This window comes from Engystomops pustulosus, chromosome 3 (genome assembly GCF_040894005.1).
Source record: "Engystomops pustulosus chromosome 3, aEngPut4.maternal, whole genome shotgun sequence".
Taxonomy (NCBI): domain Eukaryota; kingdom Metazoa; phylum Chordata; class Amphibia; order Anura; family Leptodactylidae; genus Engystomops; species Engystomops pustulosus.
The window spans coordinates 190,088,209-190,102,370 of record NC_092413.1 but is presented as its reverse complement, the minus strand read 5'-3'; the positions used below and the strand labels follow the sequence as shown (position 1 = coordinate 190,102,370).

At 40.0% G+C, this 14,162-nt stretch overlaps 1 protein-coding gene across 2 annotated transcripts in view; it reads right to left on the bottom strand.

The window, feature by feature from the left end:
* Positions 1–14,162, bottom strand: part of EPHB1 (EPH receptor B1) — a 223,915-nt gene that overhangs the window by 23,141 nt on the left and 186,612 nt on the right. For both annotated transcript variants that reach the window (XM_072143436.1, XM_072143437.1), the window contains exons 6-9: positions 11,121–11,245; positions 8,615–8,777; positions 2,243–2,351; positions 817–881 (exon numbers count right to left, since the gene is read on the bottom strand). In XM_072143436.1, the coding sequence (XP_071999537.1) occupies positions 817–881; positions 2,243–2,351; positions 8,615–8,777; positions 11,121–11,245 (462 nt within the window). The remainder of the gene's footprint in view (positions 1–816; positions 882–2,242; positions 2,352–8,614; positions 8,778–11,120; positions 11,246–14,162) is intronic.

Below are 14,162 nucleotides of genomic sequence, written 5' to 3'. Positions count from 1 at the left end.
CCTTCAATAGTTAAATGGACCTGGTTAAAGGTGCGACCCATATAGTAAATCTGACATTGTCGGTTGTATGAATAAGCTCTTGGTTTTACATGTCCTAAACATAAATGGTTCTTAGGGTGATGTCACACGTATGCGTTTTCAATCCGTTTTCGGCCAGTTTTGATTAAAAATGCATTAAAAACGGATAGAAAACGCATACGTGTGCCATCACCCTTAGTCAGATGAATTGGGCCTGGGCTGGATACAGCAGACAGAGCCTAGTGGTGTGTTTTTTGGCTATTTCTAGAATTCTGATACAATTGAATGGAGCGGCAGGGAGCATGCTTGTCCGCTCTACCTATCAGTAAAGAGCTCAGGGTTCTGTTTTTGTGATCGGTGGGGGCCCCAGCAGTCAGACCCCCACCAATCAGCTTGTTATCCCCTATCCTATGGATAGGAGATAACTTAAATGCTTGGAGCAACCCCTTTAAACTTTGTAGCCAAAGTATAATGGTATTTAAATGGACAATCCCTTTAAGATCGACAAGGTTTGACTGTGGACCATAAATCCTGCATTTTTTTTGTAACACATACTAGACACAGACCAGACAATGGAGCCTACCCATTTATCACTAACCCCTGCTCAAATGAAGCCACTTATTGGGAAGGCAATGTGTTCACATAGATATTGATCGATCCCACAAAACGGATGACCCCATATGTGTTATGTTGACAGATGCACTTTAAAATTGTTGAGCGTTGCTGTACTTAGAATGAATCCTTAGCGGTGCGCCCGAGCTCTGCTGACACATGATGTCCCTGGAGGCTAAGTCTTACCTCTGCCGGTGCTGTAGTGCTGCAGTTTATCACTGTACACCGCCTCTTTGCTGTACGTTCTCTTCCTAAAATACAAGAACACACTAGACCTGAAAAATATTGATGCAAATGGTCATAACTCAGTAAGCGGGCCAATCAGCCGGATTATTAATACTGGGTAACAGCTGAATTTATTTTGGTTGTTACATAGATACATGATATATTGTCAACTGGTGAATACACTGGACCTCTAGAGAGCTATACAGTCAACCTCCAATCTACAGACCTTCATCACCACTGACCCTAGAGTTCCATCCATGTCTAACAGTCTGGGTTTTCATCATAAACTTGTCAAAAATATGCCAATATGAAAGGGATCATAGAGAAAACTAAATGAGTTGCTTGGAGCATAAGGGGCAGGAACTGGTTTGCTGCTTCAAATATTTTCTTAATTCTAATTTGATTGAAATTTGGGCAGCAGAAAATGAAGAAAATGGCGTGCACCAGAAGGCACAGCCCCGCCCCTGGAGCATTGAGAAGCTCATTTGCATACATATCAAAACAGAATTTTTTTTAAATGACAGATCATTGGGGACATGAACGATAAGTCCCTACATTAAGCTGTTTTTAGTTATGGGGTGCCATCGGAGCTGGTAGCCCCCCCCCCCTAGGGACAGACTTACTAAAAGTTATACAGTACAAAGTTAAACTGTGCAAAATGTATTTAAACTTTCTAATACTGAATGAGAAATTATTTAAGATTCTCTTATTTGACTTTCTACCTCCTATATGTTGCCTTAGTTTCCAAAAATGTGGTGCCCCGTTTCTGCGAGGCCACGCCCTCTTTTGTCATTCCAGTCGTAAAAGCCTAAAAAAAAATATCTAAATCCCTTAATAAATGTAGGCTATTTTTAAAATTATTTTAACAAAACAGATATATACGATATCTGGGTAAATATATGCTAATTAGCTCTCCTCCCGAAAGAAGAAAACTAAAGAGGAAAATAAACCCTTTCCCCTGGCGCCAATTCAGGTCTCCTGTGATTTCAATCTTAAGGGGCAGTGGTGATGATAAGAGAAAAATTGGAGAAAGTCATATAATTTTTTTTATACAATTGATTTTCAAATAAATATATAACATATTTTTTAAGAAAAAAAAAAAACAGATTAAAAAAAATTAAACCCTTATGAATTTACTTAAAAGGTGCAAATGGATCCATAAAGCTTTGAATGTAATGTACCGTAATAATAGAATATTATCTAGAATGATAGATATTGCGCCATCATATATAGTGACAGTCCGGTCGGAGATACATCTATTACACATCAAGAACATCCACAACCCAGATGTCATTGTATCTCTCTTCACGTTAACATGACACAAGCTCACAAAGAAATCAAAGCTCTAACCCCATCAAGTGACATAAAGACAGAAGAGCGCACTCACCTGCTGCACACAATGGAGATGGCCACCAGGGACACTATGAAGACGACGCCTGCAGCAGCCGAGCCGGCAATCAGGGGAAGCTGCTCTCTGAGCTCCGATTTGTAATCCTCTAAAAGAGGGGGATATGTGAAATTACACAGGGCGCTGCCAGGATGCCCTACAACAATCAGCCCTTTGTAATGTAGCCTATCATTTGTGTCACATAGAGCATGGAAGGCAATCCACAAATCTAGGCCGGGAGTCAGAACTTTATTATATGTATGTTCCCTTCATGATTCATGTTGAACCATCTGAAATGTCAAGACTCCATTATGAGCCTCCACTCTTATCGCTCGGCAAAAGGTCAGAAAATCTGTCAGAATCCTATCTTTCGGTAATTTCCTGTGTACGTACAAATATATTCGTATGGTTTGTGTGGTAAAAGATGTAGATATCCAGCTTTTCTATGTACCACTTGCTAAACAATACAAGGGGACATGGCTTACCTTTGCGTTAAAGGACTACGACTAGTGATCGGGGCATAACTTGAGGGGGTACAGAGGATGTGGTGCAATTGGGCCCAAGAGGCTTAAGGGGCCCATAAAGTGTCATTTTCCCATATAAAAAGACAAATACTATAAACCATACATTATAGTCGGGGTTCTGGAAAAGACTTTGCACTGGGGCCCATCAGCTTCCAGTTACACCACTGCTAGAGAGGAGTGGACCCATGTCCATGCAAGAAATTGTGGTTCCCCCGAACCCGGACTTCCATCAGTAATTCAGCATTTTGTTCCACCCATGTTAACACGTGAATTGCCAGCAGTATTGATGATCAAGCAATGGCATACAAGCCATGATATGTTTCATCCTATATCTGTAGTTTACAGTCCACCATTCACTGGCAGGAGGAGACCTAGCTGCTGTAACTCACTGCGCACCCTCCCCTCTCCATGTAATCCGGCACCTCAGTGACATTATGCTTGACCAGCAAGATATAATTCAGAAGAGTGAAAATCAGATTGGAATGGAAAAGGGGACTGCTATACAATTGTAGAAACAGGTAATTATCTATGCTAAGATATCTGTAGTACAATGTTAAGGTAAGCAAAGTTTTTTGTTTTTTTGTAAAGTTAGTGACCATTTAAGGGTACATTGAAATCATTGTTATGTGTATACAGTGGGATACTTCTTAGCCATCCTTCTGATGTAACCATACAACAGAAAACAATATTGTGGTGTGAACCCAGCCTTACCTAGCTCAAAAGTGAAAAAAAAATGTAGTGGAATATTGAACCACTAGCAGTACATTGTCAAATAGATTAACACCTTTCAAATCCTGTCTCTTTCATGGCTCAGTATGGTGGCATCATCCAGAAAATCATTGAAGTATATGTAAAACTGTTGCATAAAGTCATTGAGTTTGTCACTGAAGTCAAGCTCTCCTCACCTCAAAATGTCCCCTTTGCTGTATTTGACGCACTTACGTATATCCCGGATCAACAGTAACCGGTTTTCCTGAAGCCTAATATATGAAGTCAATTACAGCAGAGGGGGTGTTATGAGGTGAGGAGAGCTTGACTTCAGCACTATTATTAATCACCAACATTCTAAAATAAAATAATGGAGGTTTCATGAAGCCTTAAGTGATCTTACAAGATACACATAGCAAATTGGTCTGTAACTTAATATCACAGAATTATAAAATCGAATTTTGGCATTATGGCACATGTATGGGAGAAATGCTAACTCCACACACCATGCATAAACATCACATTCTGGTCTCCTTTGTGTATAATGTACTGTTCTAATACACTTAGATACAGTAGTGTGTACAGATGGCAATCACAACATCTATACATTCAGGACCTATGAATACATGATGCTTCCTGGTATAGATATTGATGTAAATGTTCCTCGAGGCTCTAAGAACGGGGGACGTGAGGTGAAGTAGTGATCATGAGGCCGTTCATTATACAGATAGATATATATAGTTAGTCTGGCCTCTTTAAATGCCAGCCCCGCGGTGAAGGACTAAAAATGTTTCAATCACGCTCTGTTGGTTCTGAATCCATTTTTTTTTATCAACAGAAGATTGTTTTTATTCTCTGGTTTATTTATTTATTTTTTGGGGATTTTTTTTGCAGAATTCCGAGAGCAAAAAAAAAAGATCAATTTGTAAGCTGCGGCTTCAAGGACAAAGAATAAAAACTGTAGACATAAAAATGTAGCAAGGAGGGAAGAATTGTTCACATGTTTACATGAAACAGCGATGACTGGGATGTCAAGTGGTGGTTATAATTATTATCCTGTAATATAAGATATTAACTGTTTAGGGCTCTTTTTTTCCATTCTTTATTATTTCGGATGGTTGGCTTATTGCAAAGACCCCAAAGGAAAAGGAAAGAATTACTTGCCACCTACTATGATCAGTGGGCATCTGTATATGGTCACCGAGGAGATGGGAGAGCTCCACTTCCAATTACTTGCTTATTTCCCATTAGAACCTAAAAACATTTGTTCCTATGCTTATAAAAAAGGCCTAAAAGGGAATCTGTCAGCAGAAATTGACCTAATAAACCACTACCAGTATGTGGTCAAGTAGATTAGCAACCTTCAATTCAAGTCTCTTTCATGGTATAGCGAGGTGGCATCATCCAGACAATCAACTTAGACATGAGATGTAAAATTGTTGTAATAGAGTCTGAGAATTTAGCAATGAAGTCAAGCTCTCCCGGCCTCAGAATATTCCCCTTCCTGTATCTGATACCTTCATGTCCATGTCCAGCATCAACACTAACCAGCTCTCCTGAAGCCTAGTGTATCATATCAATCACAGCAGAGGGGTTGTTATCAGGTGAGGGGAGCTTGACTTCAACACTAATCTGTGACTTTATACAACCAGTCTACATCTCATTTTAAAGTTGATTCCTATATGTGTTTAGCTGTTTAAAAATATTCTGGTAGTGATTTATCTATTTCTGCTTACATGTACCCCTTAAACAGAAATGAAGCTTTCATGCCAATCCCTGTTTTAAAGCAACATAAAATAATAATAATTTTCTGAGTTTACAGGACACAGTTCTTGTTCAGGATCCCTATCTGTTGGTCAATGAATGGGGTAATTATAATGAGTGTCCTGCACTTTGGAGGACCTGTCCTGCGTTACGCAGACATCCTATTGACTGGATGCTATGTAATGCATCATTTCTCCTGTGGTGGCGCTGCAGGAAAAATAAACAATTCCTGCCAGGATTCCAAGCAGAAATCTGTGATTCCTGTGATATTTGTGTCATTTGCTAGTAGCCAAGGGAAATTTTAATTAAAAATTCTCTAAAGCAAAGAAATCCTCTAGCATGTGAATAGAAATATACAAATTTTATAATATTTTTAAAATTTATTATGGATTTCTAATAGTTTCGGATGGTTTGTTATTGCGATTGGTACATGTAATCCAAACCCTGTCCTAAAATCTACAATATACTAAAGGTGGGCAAAGATAATAGACTATAATAGGCCAAACCCAACAAATTCCCCTATGCTAACAGATCCTCTCAGGTATATAAGATGTAAATGTATGAATACAATAATGGCGCTCATTTACTAAGGGTCCACGGACCGCATTTTCGTCGGGTTTCCGATGATTTCCGTGTTGCGCCGCATTTAACAGGGGTTTTTGGCGCATGCGTTCGCATTTTGGCGCAATCGAGCCGACTTTCAAGCAGGGGCATGGCCGTCGGATTCGGACAACGCGCAGGATTTAAAATTCAAATTGTGTCGCAAACCATGAACTCACATGCACCAGGAAGAAGAAGGTGAACTCCGGCAGACAACGCACCTCGGGGATCGCGTCGGGAGGGGTAAGTAAATGTGCCCCAATGTGTCTAACCCTTTATTCCCAAGGAATATATTGTACCATCGGAGGCTTCATCTCCTCATTGACAGTACATACATGATCAAGTGAAAGCGTACATCTATGTGCAGTTTGAGAAGAATAGATTTCAGCCAAGGTTGACATTGACTGAATGTTTGTTGCCAGATTTAGTCTTCTCTTTCCATGTAATAACCCAAGATTAATGGAAATAGTAATATTTACCCTAAAAGAGGTCATTGAAGATATAAACTTCTATTGTTCCTGGTGGTTGTATATTATTACAGGATAGTCAGTGACATGTTTGACTTCCTTTGGACACCTCATTGACTAGATATTTCTCCCTCCCTGGTCTTCTTCCTGTATGAACTGTATCTTATCTTCCTGCTCTTGTTCTCCTCCTAAAATGTCCTCCTGTTTAACTTTCCATGGGCCACACTGTTTGACCTCTGAGTTTTATACTTCCTAAATGACTGTCCAACTTCACAACTACCCGAGTGACATGACTGTGACATTATTATAACCAGGAACAAGGCGGTTCTGTTTCTGATGACCAGATTTCCATCTTCATAGCTGAGGTGTTGCATTAAAGCTTGGGGATGAGTAATGGATGATCGGGAGAAAGAATTAGGATAAATGGTATCGGAAATCAGTGACAGGACAGGGTGGGACATTTAGCTCTTATCTTTACTATTTTTTTCTATCATTCCATATATAATCCATTGTTTTACTCTCAGCTGTGTAAAAACACAGGGAAATCGGTCTTGGCCAACGTCCACCTAACCTTTATTGGACACGAGGTCCAAAGTGGTTTGGCAGGGAAGGTGTTAAGCCCTTTGGAACAATACATATGCACAGCTTCTCTTGGCAACGCTGCCTCCCTTCCTACTGCCCAGACTTAGTAAGAAGTGATGCCCAGCAGCGTTACGCATGCAATAGCCTGGCGCCGTGCCCCATGCCAGCGTGGGCAGAATGTTTCCGCTCATGGAGGAGAACCCTCGTGTCTGTCAAGCGGTGACACATGTGTTGGAATTTGATTATTTACCAAACGGGGAAAAAATAAAATTTAACAATAATACACTGACGGAGCGGAGATGAATTCCAAAGAGAATGGGATGGAGAATTCCATATTCTCGTTTAGGTCTCTGGAGGAAAGTTCTTAAATGTAAATACACTTGATATATACAGTAGAAATTGTGTGTGAAACACTCGGATGCAATGAGGCATATATAGTTGGAAATCTAATATATGTTCCATTTTACACTTCATTGCCAACATCAGAAGATGTTAACGTGCCAATCAATTCTTCATATGGAATCTGATGGTAGTAACCAACCAAATGACCCATATAGATTGCTCATTTCCCTACATGTAGATGGATATAAAAGGGGACATAATATATATCACATACATCACTGGATTTCCTCACTCAAGGCAGTACAATATGTTTGCCTCTAAAGAAGTAGCTCTCCATTGCTGATTACCATATTTATATCAGGGAAGAACTGGTTTGTTTTTTTCATGTTCTAAACTTATTGGAGATTGATATTTATGTTCAATTTTTAAAAAATATATTGCAATGCAGCTAATGGAGTATACAGAGTCCTAGGATGCTTTGCCTCTACAATAAATTGAGCCTCTTTAAAGGTTATGTACACCTTGGAGGGTAATTCTTTTTCGCATTGCATCTTTTTATGGCCTGAAAATTATTTGTCTGCTTGATATTCATAAAAATTGTTTGCTAGTTTTTTTCTTCTGTAGATAAGGAAACTGGATAAATCCTTCACAAAAGCACCCTGACAGCTTTGAATGTACCTCCTGTGTTTAACTACATGGTCAGAAACACTCATTTAAGCTGATTTTTATTATCATAATTACAATTGGCTAGCTTAAATGAGTGTTTCTAACCACATAGGAGGACACATATATACAATAAGACATCAAGCTGCTTCTCTGATTGATATCTCTACAGAGAGAACAAACAAGCCTGAGGCGAGTGAGAGAAGGAACATCTACAGATTATAAACTAGGCAAAATTTTAATGAAAATGTTAATACTTTTTATTAATATTTTTAAGCCTATAGCGGATGTAATAAAATAATTAATATTTTTTTTTTTATTCTTAAATGTAGAGTTCTTTGGAGCTTCCAGTTCAATTGAATGGGGTGAGGTTAGATGCACTAAAAAGGCACAGATATAATGAAATATTAACAAGAATATACAATACACATTATGGATATTGGGTAAAATTGTTGGCTCCCATCAGCTGATCTACAAAGCTATCAGGTTATACTACAAGAAACTACAAGACAAGATTATGGTCACCACAGAACCCTGTAGCCCAAATCCGTTCTGCCCTCTTCCCCTCATTATGTTGCTGCAGCCCTGTATTCACTGATACAATTTCATGGTTCCAGCGAGAAGATATAAAGTATCTCCTGCAGCCATGAACAATTGTGATGATCTAAGCACCATTGTGTTTTTATGGTTCCCCAGTTCTTGACAAAGTTCTGACCACTTACCATCAGTCAAGGTTTGGAAGCACATTTTTCCACTGTATTTTCCATATCCTGCCACAGTTCGTGCTCGGACCTGCACCACATAGACAATCCCAGGCCTTAGTCCGTCTATGCTTGCTGTGTTTGTCTGGCTCTTGGATATAGAAGAGTTAAATTCATTGTGATCCTGAAGATAATGAGAAATATAATGTAATTAAGAAAAAGTAATTACATGTTGTATTATTAAACAAAGTCACATCCCGTAAATTTCATCAAAACTCAGCTCTGCTCCATCTCATTTTTCATGCTTGGGTGAGGAACCATTCTTTGTGCCATAGAGTAAATAGTGTTTGATGGGCATCATCTATCCCTCTGCGATGTTTTCTGTCCCGAAAGAAGAACGATATTAATTCTGGATCATTTTTTCTCCATCATGTTAACTCCATGTTATCCCGCTCCTCTCTTACCCCTCAAAGACACAAGCTGAGGCAATGTTTCCGCACACTCTTGCACGTCTCTGTGCTTCCATAATTAGTTTTGTTTCAGATGACCATGTTCGGTCAATGAGACACTACATGGTGAATAAATATCAAGAACCAAACATTTCCCCAGGGAAGGGAACCCAAGCATCATAGTTATATAAGGTGGAAGGAGTCCTTGCATCCCTGCAGCAAAACCGTACTGTAATCAGGTTTTCAGTTCTACATATAAGCCCCATAGACAAAGATCACATTAATGTCTCAACAAACATCAAAAACAGCAGTTTTACTCCTTAAAGTAGTAGAATGTGTATTAATACACATGATACTTTCCTCTTTTCCAGGATAGCAGTGGGTACCGGAGGAGCTCAGCAGGAAAACTGTTACAGTGCCGATATAGCCAACAACAAAGCTCCATACAAGCTATTGATGTTGAACGTATGTCCAGTAGACATAGGTCACATTATTGCCTCATCATCAAACACAGCAGTTTTATAACTTTAAAAAAAATATCATACGTATTAATACACATGATACTTTCCTCCTTCCCAGGATCGCAGTGGGTGCCGGCAGTACTCAGCAGGAAAACTGTTACAGTGCCGATACAGCCAACAACAAAGCTCCATAAACACTACTGATGGTGTATGTGTGTCCAGTAGATAGGGGTCACATTAGTGCCTGAACAAACATCAAAGACAGCTGTTTTATGCCTTAAAAAAGTATCATGTGTATTAATACACATGATACTTTCCTCCTTTCCAGGATCGCAGTGGGTGCCGGTGGAACTCAGCAGGATTACTGATACAATACTGATCCAACCAACAACAATTCTCCATACACACTATTAATGTTGAAGAACGTTCAATGGGTTTTTTTTATTGGCTGATGGTACATCAAAGGGTGTAGTCTGAACTTGCTTCATTAGTTAGTTGTGGCCTCCAGACTCTGAACAACACGTCCTGCATGCTCGACTGTATCAGGCCCCCAGTGGTCGTACACTTATCTCTCATCCTATGGAAGGGGATGATGGAATGTTATTAGTGCCACTTTTAAATGGACTTTCCAAGATATATGACACAGAGAAAATATAACCTGCTGCTAACAGAAAATCCCATCCACATTCTGTTTAAAGAGCCATTCACCAAAAAAACAGGCTATTCCGGAAGTTTTATTTTATGGAAGCTGAGGTTTTTGCAATGAATTGTCCACTGTGGACAATCTGCTTCAAATTTCGATTTATGAAAAGTCTGAATACTTAGTGACCGTGTAATTCATTGCCACAGTTCCAGAGCTGTATCTTCACATCAGCTCCAGATATCTGTCTGCCTCCCCCTCGCTCTTATATCTGTTTAAAACACAAAATAGCTGCTAGTCCTGTGAACAGAAGACAAAACCAGCACATAATAAGCTGCAAAAATGCAGAGCGTCGTTCTCCGTGCAGCAGGTGATTCATGTATTAATTGGAATTTCTACACCGGCAGAGGAAAGACAATAAATCTAATCATTGGTATTGTAATTTCAGCCAAATACACAAAAATCAATGTATTGTCTGAATGCCTGATAACTGCAGATCAATGGACGGCACCATGACCACCATGAATGGATAATTATGAGACGAATTTCACAGATAAGGTGGAACTGTACAGATTTTTAAGGCAGCGATAAGAAAAGAAAGACATACAGTAAAGGATCCTTAACTCCTTAGCTTTTAGGGGTGTAACTAGTACCCCAATGCAAAATCTATCCCAGTCCCCAAACTTATTGTACCCAGAATCCACAAAAAAAAATCACAAATCCTAGTGACCGTAGAGCAGGTGATTCAGCAGTACTTGGAGTTACGGCCAAGAAGAAGATGAGTGAATTAGTAAACATTGCGCTCTTTATGGATCATTAAGGCTTCCATAACCATCATAGCGGGAAAGATGGTGCGAATAATCATTTCCACACATTCTAAATCAGCACTAAGCTCCTTGGTGTCGGAAATGACTGGACATTACGAATGAATGAAATCTGCCAGAAAACATATAGTAAACCTTCTCGTAATATCTCACCTTCTCATAATATCGGATCTCATAATCCAGAATGATTCCGTTGGGCTGTTCTGGCTGTGGCCAAGACAGGGTGATGCTCTTCATGGTTGCCCGGACTTGGTGCATGATGGGTACAGTGGAGGGAGCTGTAGAAATACAAGAGTTTATATGTGATTCATAGATACCTTCAGACATTCCCAGATCACTTTATGATCCATACTATGCCCACCTGCATCAATATGTCAATCACAATTCAGATTTTGAAGGGAATTGTGGATTAGGTATGGTTGCCTAATAAAGGAATAGTAGATAAAAAAAGGTTGCAATGTCAGATACAATTATTCACTGGGTTCAACCTTCATCATCTCCTGGAGGCCTCCAAAATGAGTTGTTTTCTGTTGGACCACTGGGGTCCAGTATAAGGCCCACCAGCAGATCCTCCGGTATGCTAATGGGCTAGTCTGATCCCGATTGCCTTTGTAGGTCATAGTTGTACAAGGCTATCTTTGATATTGAAAAGAGCACAAGCGTGCATGCTCAATCTGAACTATATTCAGGTATAACAAACACAACCCTAGATCGGTGGTGGTCCCAGAGGTGCGACCAGCAACAATAAGATGTATAATAAGAGCTGATTTTGGGACTACCCTTTTAAAACATACAAAGTTTACTATAAAGACTTCTTTAAGAGAGAAAGTAAGTCTTGCAAAAGTTCGGCGAATATTTTAATTCTCATGATGAAATGAACACTAAACAAAAGATGGGACACACCTCACAGACCAATATTGTCAAATTTATATCCAAAACATAAGACATTTGGGAGCAACCTACCTAGGGAAACCCTCATCACCTCACCAACTTTTAGATCTGCTCCTTTCTATTATGGACCTGTAGGGATACCAGTCGCCTCTGTACAAGGTCCATGTGATGTTGTTCTGATCTGTTATGATGTTTGTATTTATTATTTGGAGTTTATCCTCTTTTATTGTATGCCCACAGGTCCTAGACCAGGGTAATGTGTGAGTATCATATCAGCGTATATATGGAAGTACTAGGAGCACACAACACCATGTATATTGTTAGAACGCACCGCTGGGGTTTGGCCTCGATGTTTACTTGTCTGGGACATGATCCAGTAGTTTATAGAAAATCTTCACTCAATGATCAGTAAAAAGAATGTTTAATTTTATCTGAAAGCAATTTTCACTATTCCCTACTGTTTCTTTTATTGAAGTGGTCTTTATATCAGGTGTACATATTCCATACATTCCCATATACTGATGTAATCCATGGGAAGTGATGACAGATAATGGAAAACTGTTTCAGAGAAAGTACAACACATGTTGTAATGTGTATCAGCCTTAGGTTATAATAGTAGCTACTGGATCCATTAAAGGGGCCGGCCACAATTACAAAATGTTACCTGGGTAGGTACCAAACTCTTATAGGGTCACCCATATAGTACTTACCCTGGTAAAGTTTGTGTGAATCCACTGGGACATCTGCATTTCTCTTCCGTCATAACCACTACCAAATCACAGCTTGGGGGAAGGGGGATCGTGCAAACAGTGATGACTGCACGGCCCCCTCCCTCTGCACGGCCCACTCCATCAAATGAAGTCCTGTGTCCTATGGTAGGTGCCAGGACAAGTACTAAATGGGATACCCTATTAGGGTGCTTACCCTGGTTAAGTTATTGATATTGAAAACCCCTTCAAGTCCGACCGATTGTATAATCGGATTGTGTTGATTCACCAAGGAGTAAATGATTTTTGAAAATATTGAGAGTCAGCAAGGTCCTGTGAATATACTGTACTCTAATGTTGCATATGGCCTCCGGTTACTAGATTGCCCCTGAGTCACCTCTCAACTTCTTGTTAACCCAAGCTTTAAATATTCTTGCAGCACCCCCAGAGGTGAAGTGGAGCATTGCACATTACAAAATTAAATCCTTGGTAGATGTGCTGGGTCCTTTTTATCCTCCTACTCTGAGGGTCCCCACATCTTTGCACTAAAATCCCCTAATACACGGATGGCAAAGCTTTTAGTGACTGAGTGCCCAAACTACAACCTACACCCACTTATTTTTTCGAAAAGTGCCAACGTAGCAATTTAAGCAGGGACTCCCTGTTCAGTCACAGCTTTTACTTGTATTGGTGTCCACAGGACACCAATATAGTAGGAAGGAGGAGAAGTAATTCGGACTATCATTGTAGTTTTCAAATAGTGCTGAACGTGGCACATCCGTAGCTGCCTGGGAATGCAGGTGGATGTCTCGTCTGGTGAACTCTCTGCTGGGGTGATGACCTGGTTGCCCACAGAGTGGGCTCTCAGTGCCAACATAGGGTGATTTTCCTGTCCCCTGTGGAGTCATTGCAATGTAGAAACAATGCATCCCCGGAGGCCCGGATACATCTGTATGTTTACCAGATGACTCAGGTTACAGCAAGCATGAGCAGTGTAACACAAAGCAGCGACAAGTGGGAATTATACAATGGGATGACAGCTGTAATGACAATCTGTATTATGTGGTAAAGTTCACCATGTAATTGCCTCTGTAATTAATCCATGTTAAGCTGCGCATTAAGACAACGTGATGTGATCGCGCCAGATAAAGCGATTATTCGATATACTCGCCCTCCTTTATGGGGGACACATAGACTGCATCCTATCATGGCCTAGTATAAGTTTCTCATCCCATTGCTTCTCCCTGGTTTCTCTCTGCTTTGCATAATGCTTCATTTCTGGGGTCAGCTCTGTTTACCTCCCCAATACGAGGTCTCTTTTTCAAGTGCACGCAGGAGGCAGAAAGCCGACGCTTCTTCTGTTTACCCAGATCTTCTCTAATCCGCCTTTTTTGTTTTCTATTCCCATCCTTTTGGAGAAGGATGTTAATTTCCTGAAATTAAGCACTTAACTTGATTGCTGTTTTGTTAATTGCAGGCTTCATAGCTATGGTACTGTTGCGTGGTTAGCATGGGTAATGCCGAAAGAATCTAGAAAGCTAAAGCAACAGGATCACCGCTAAGAATTCTACAGGGAAAATTACATTGCTTCACATAA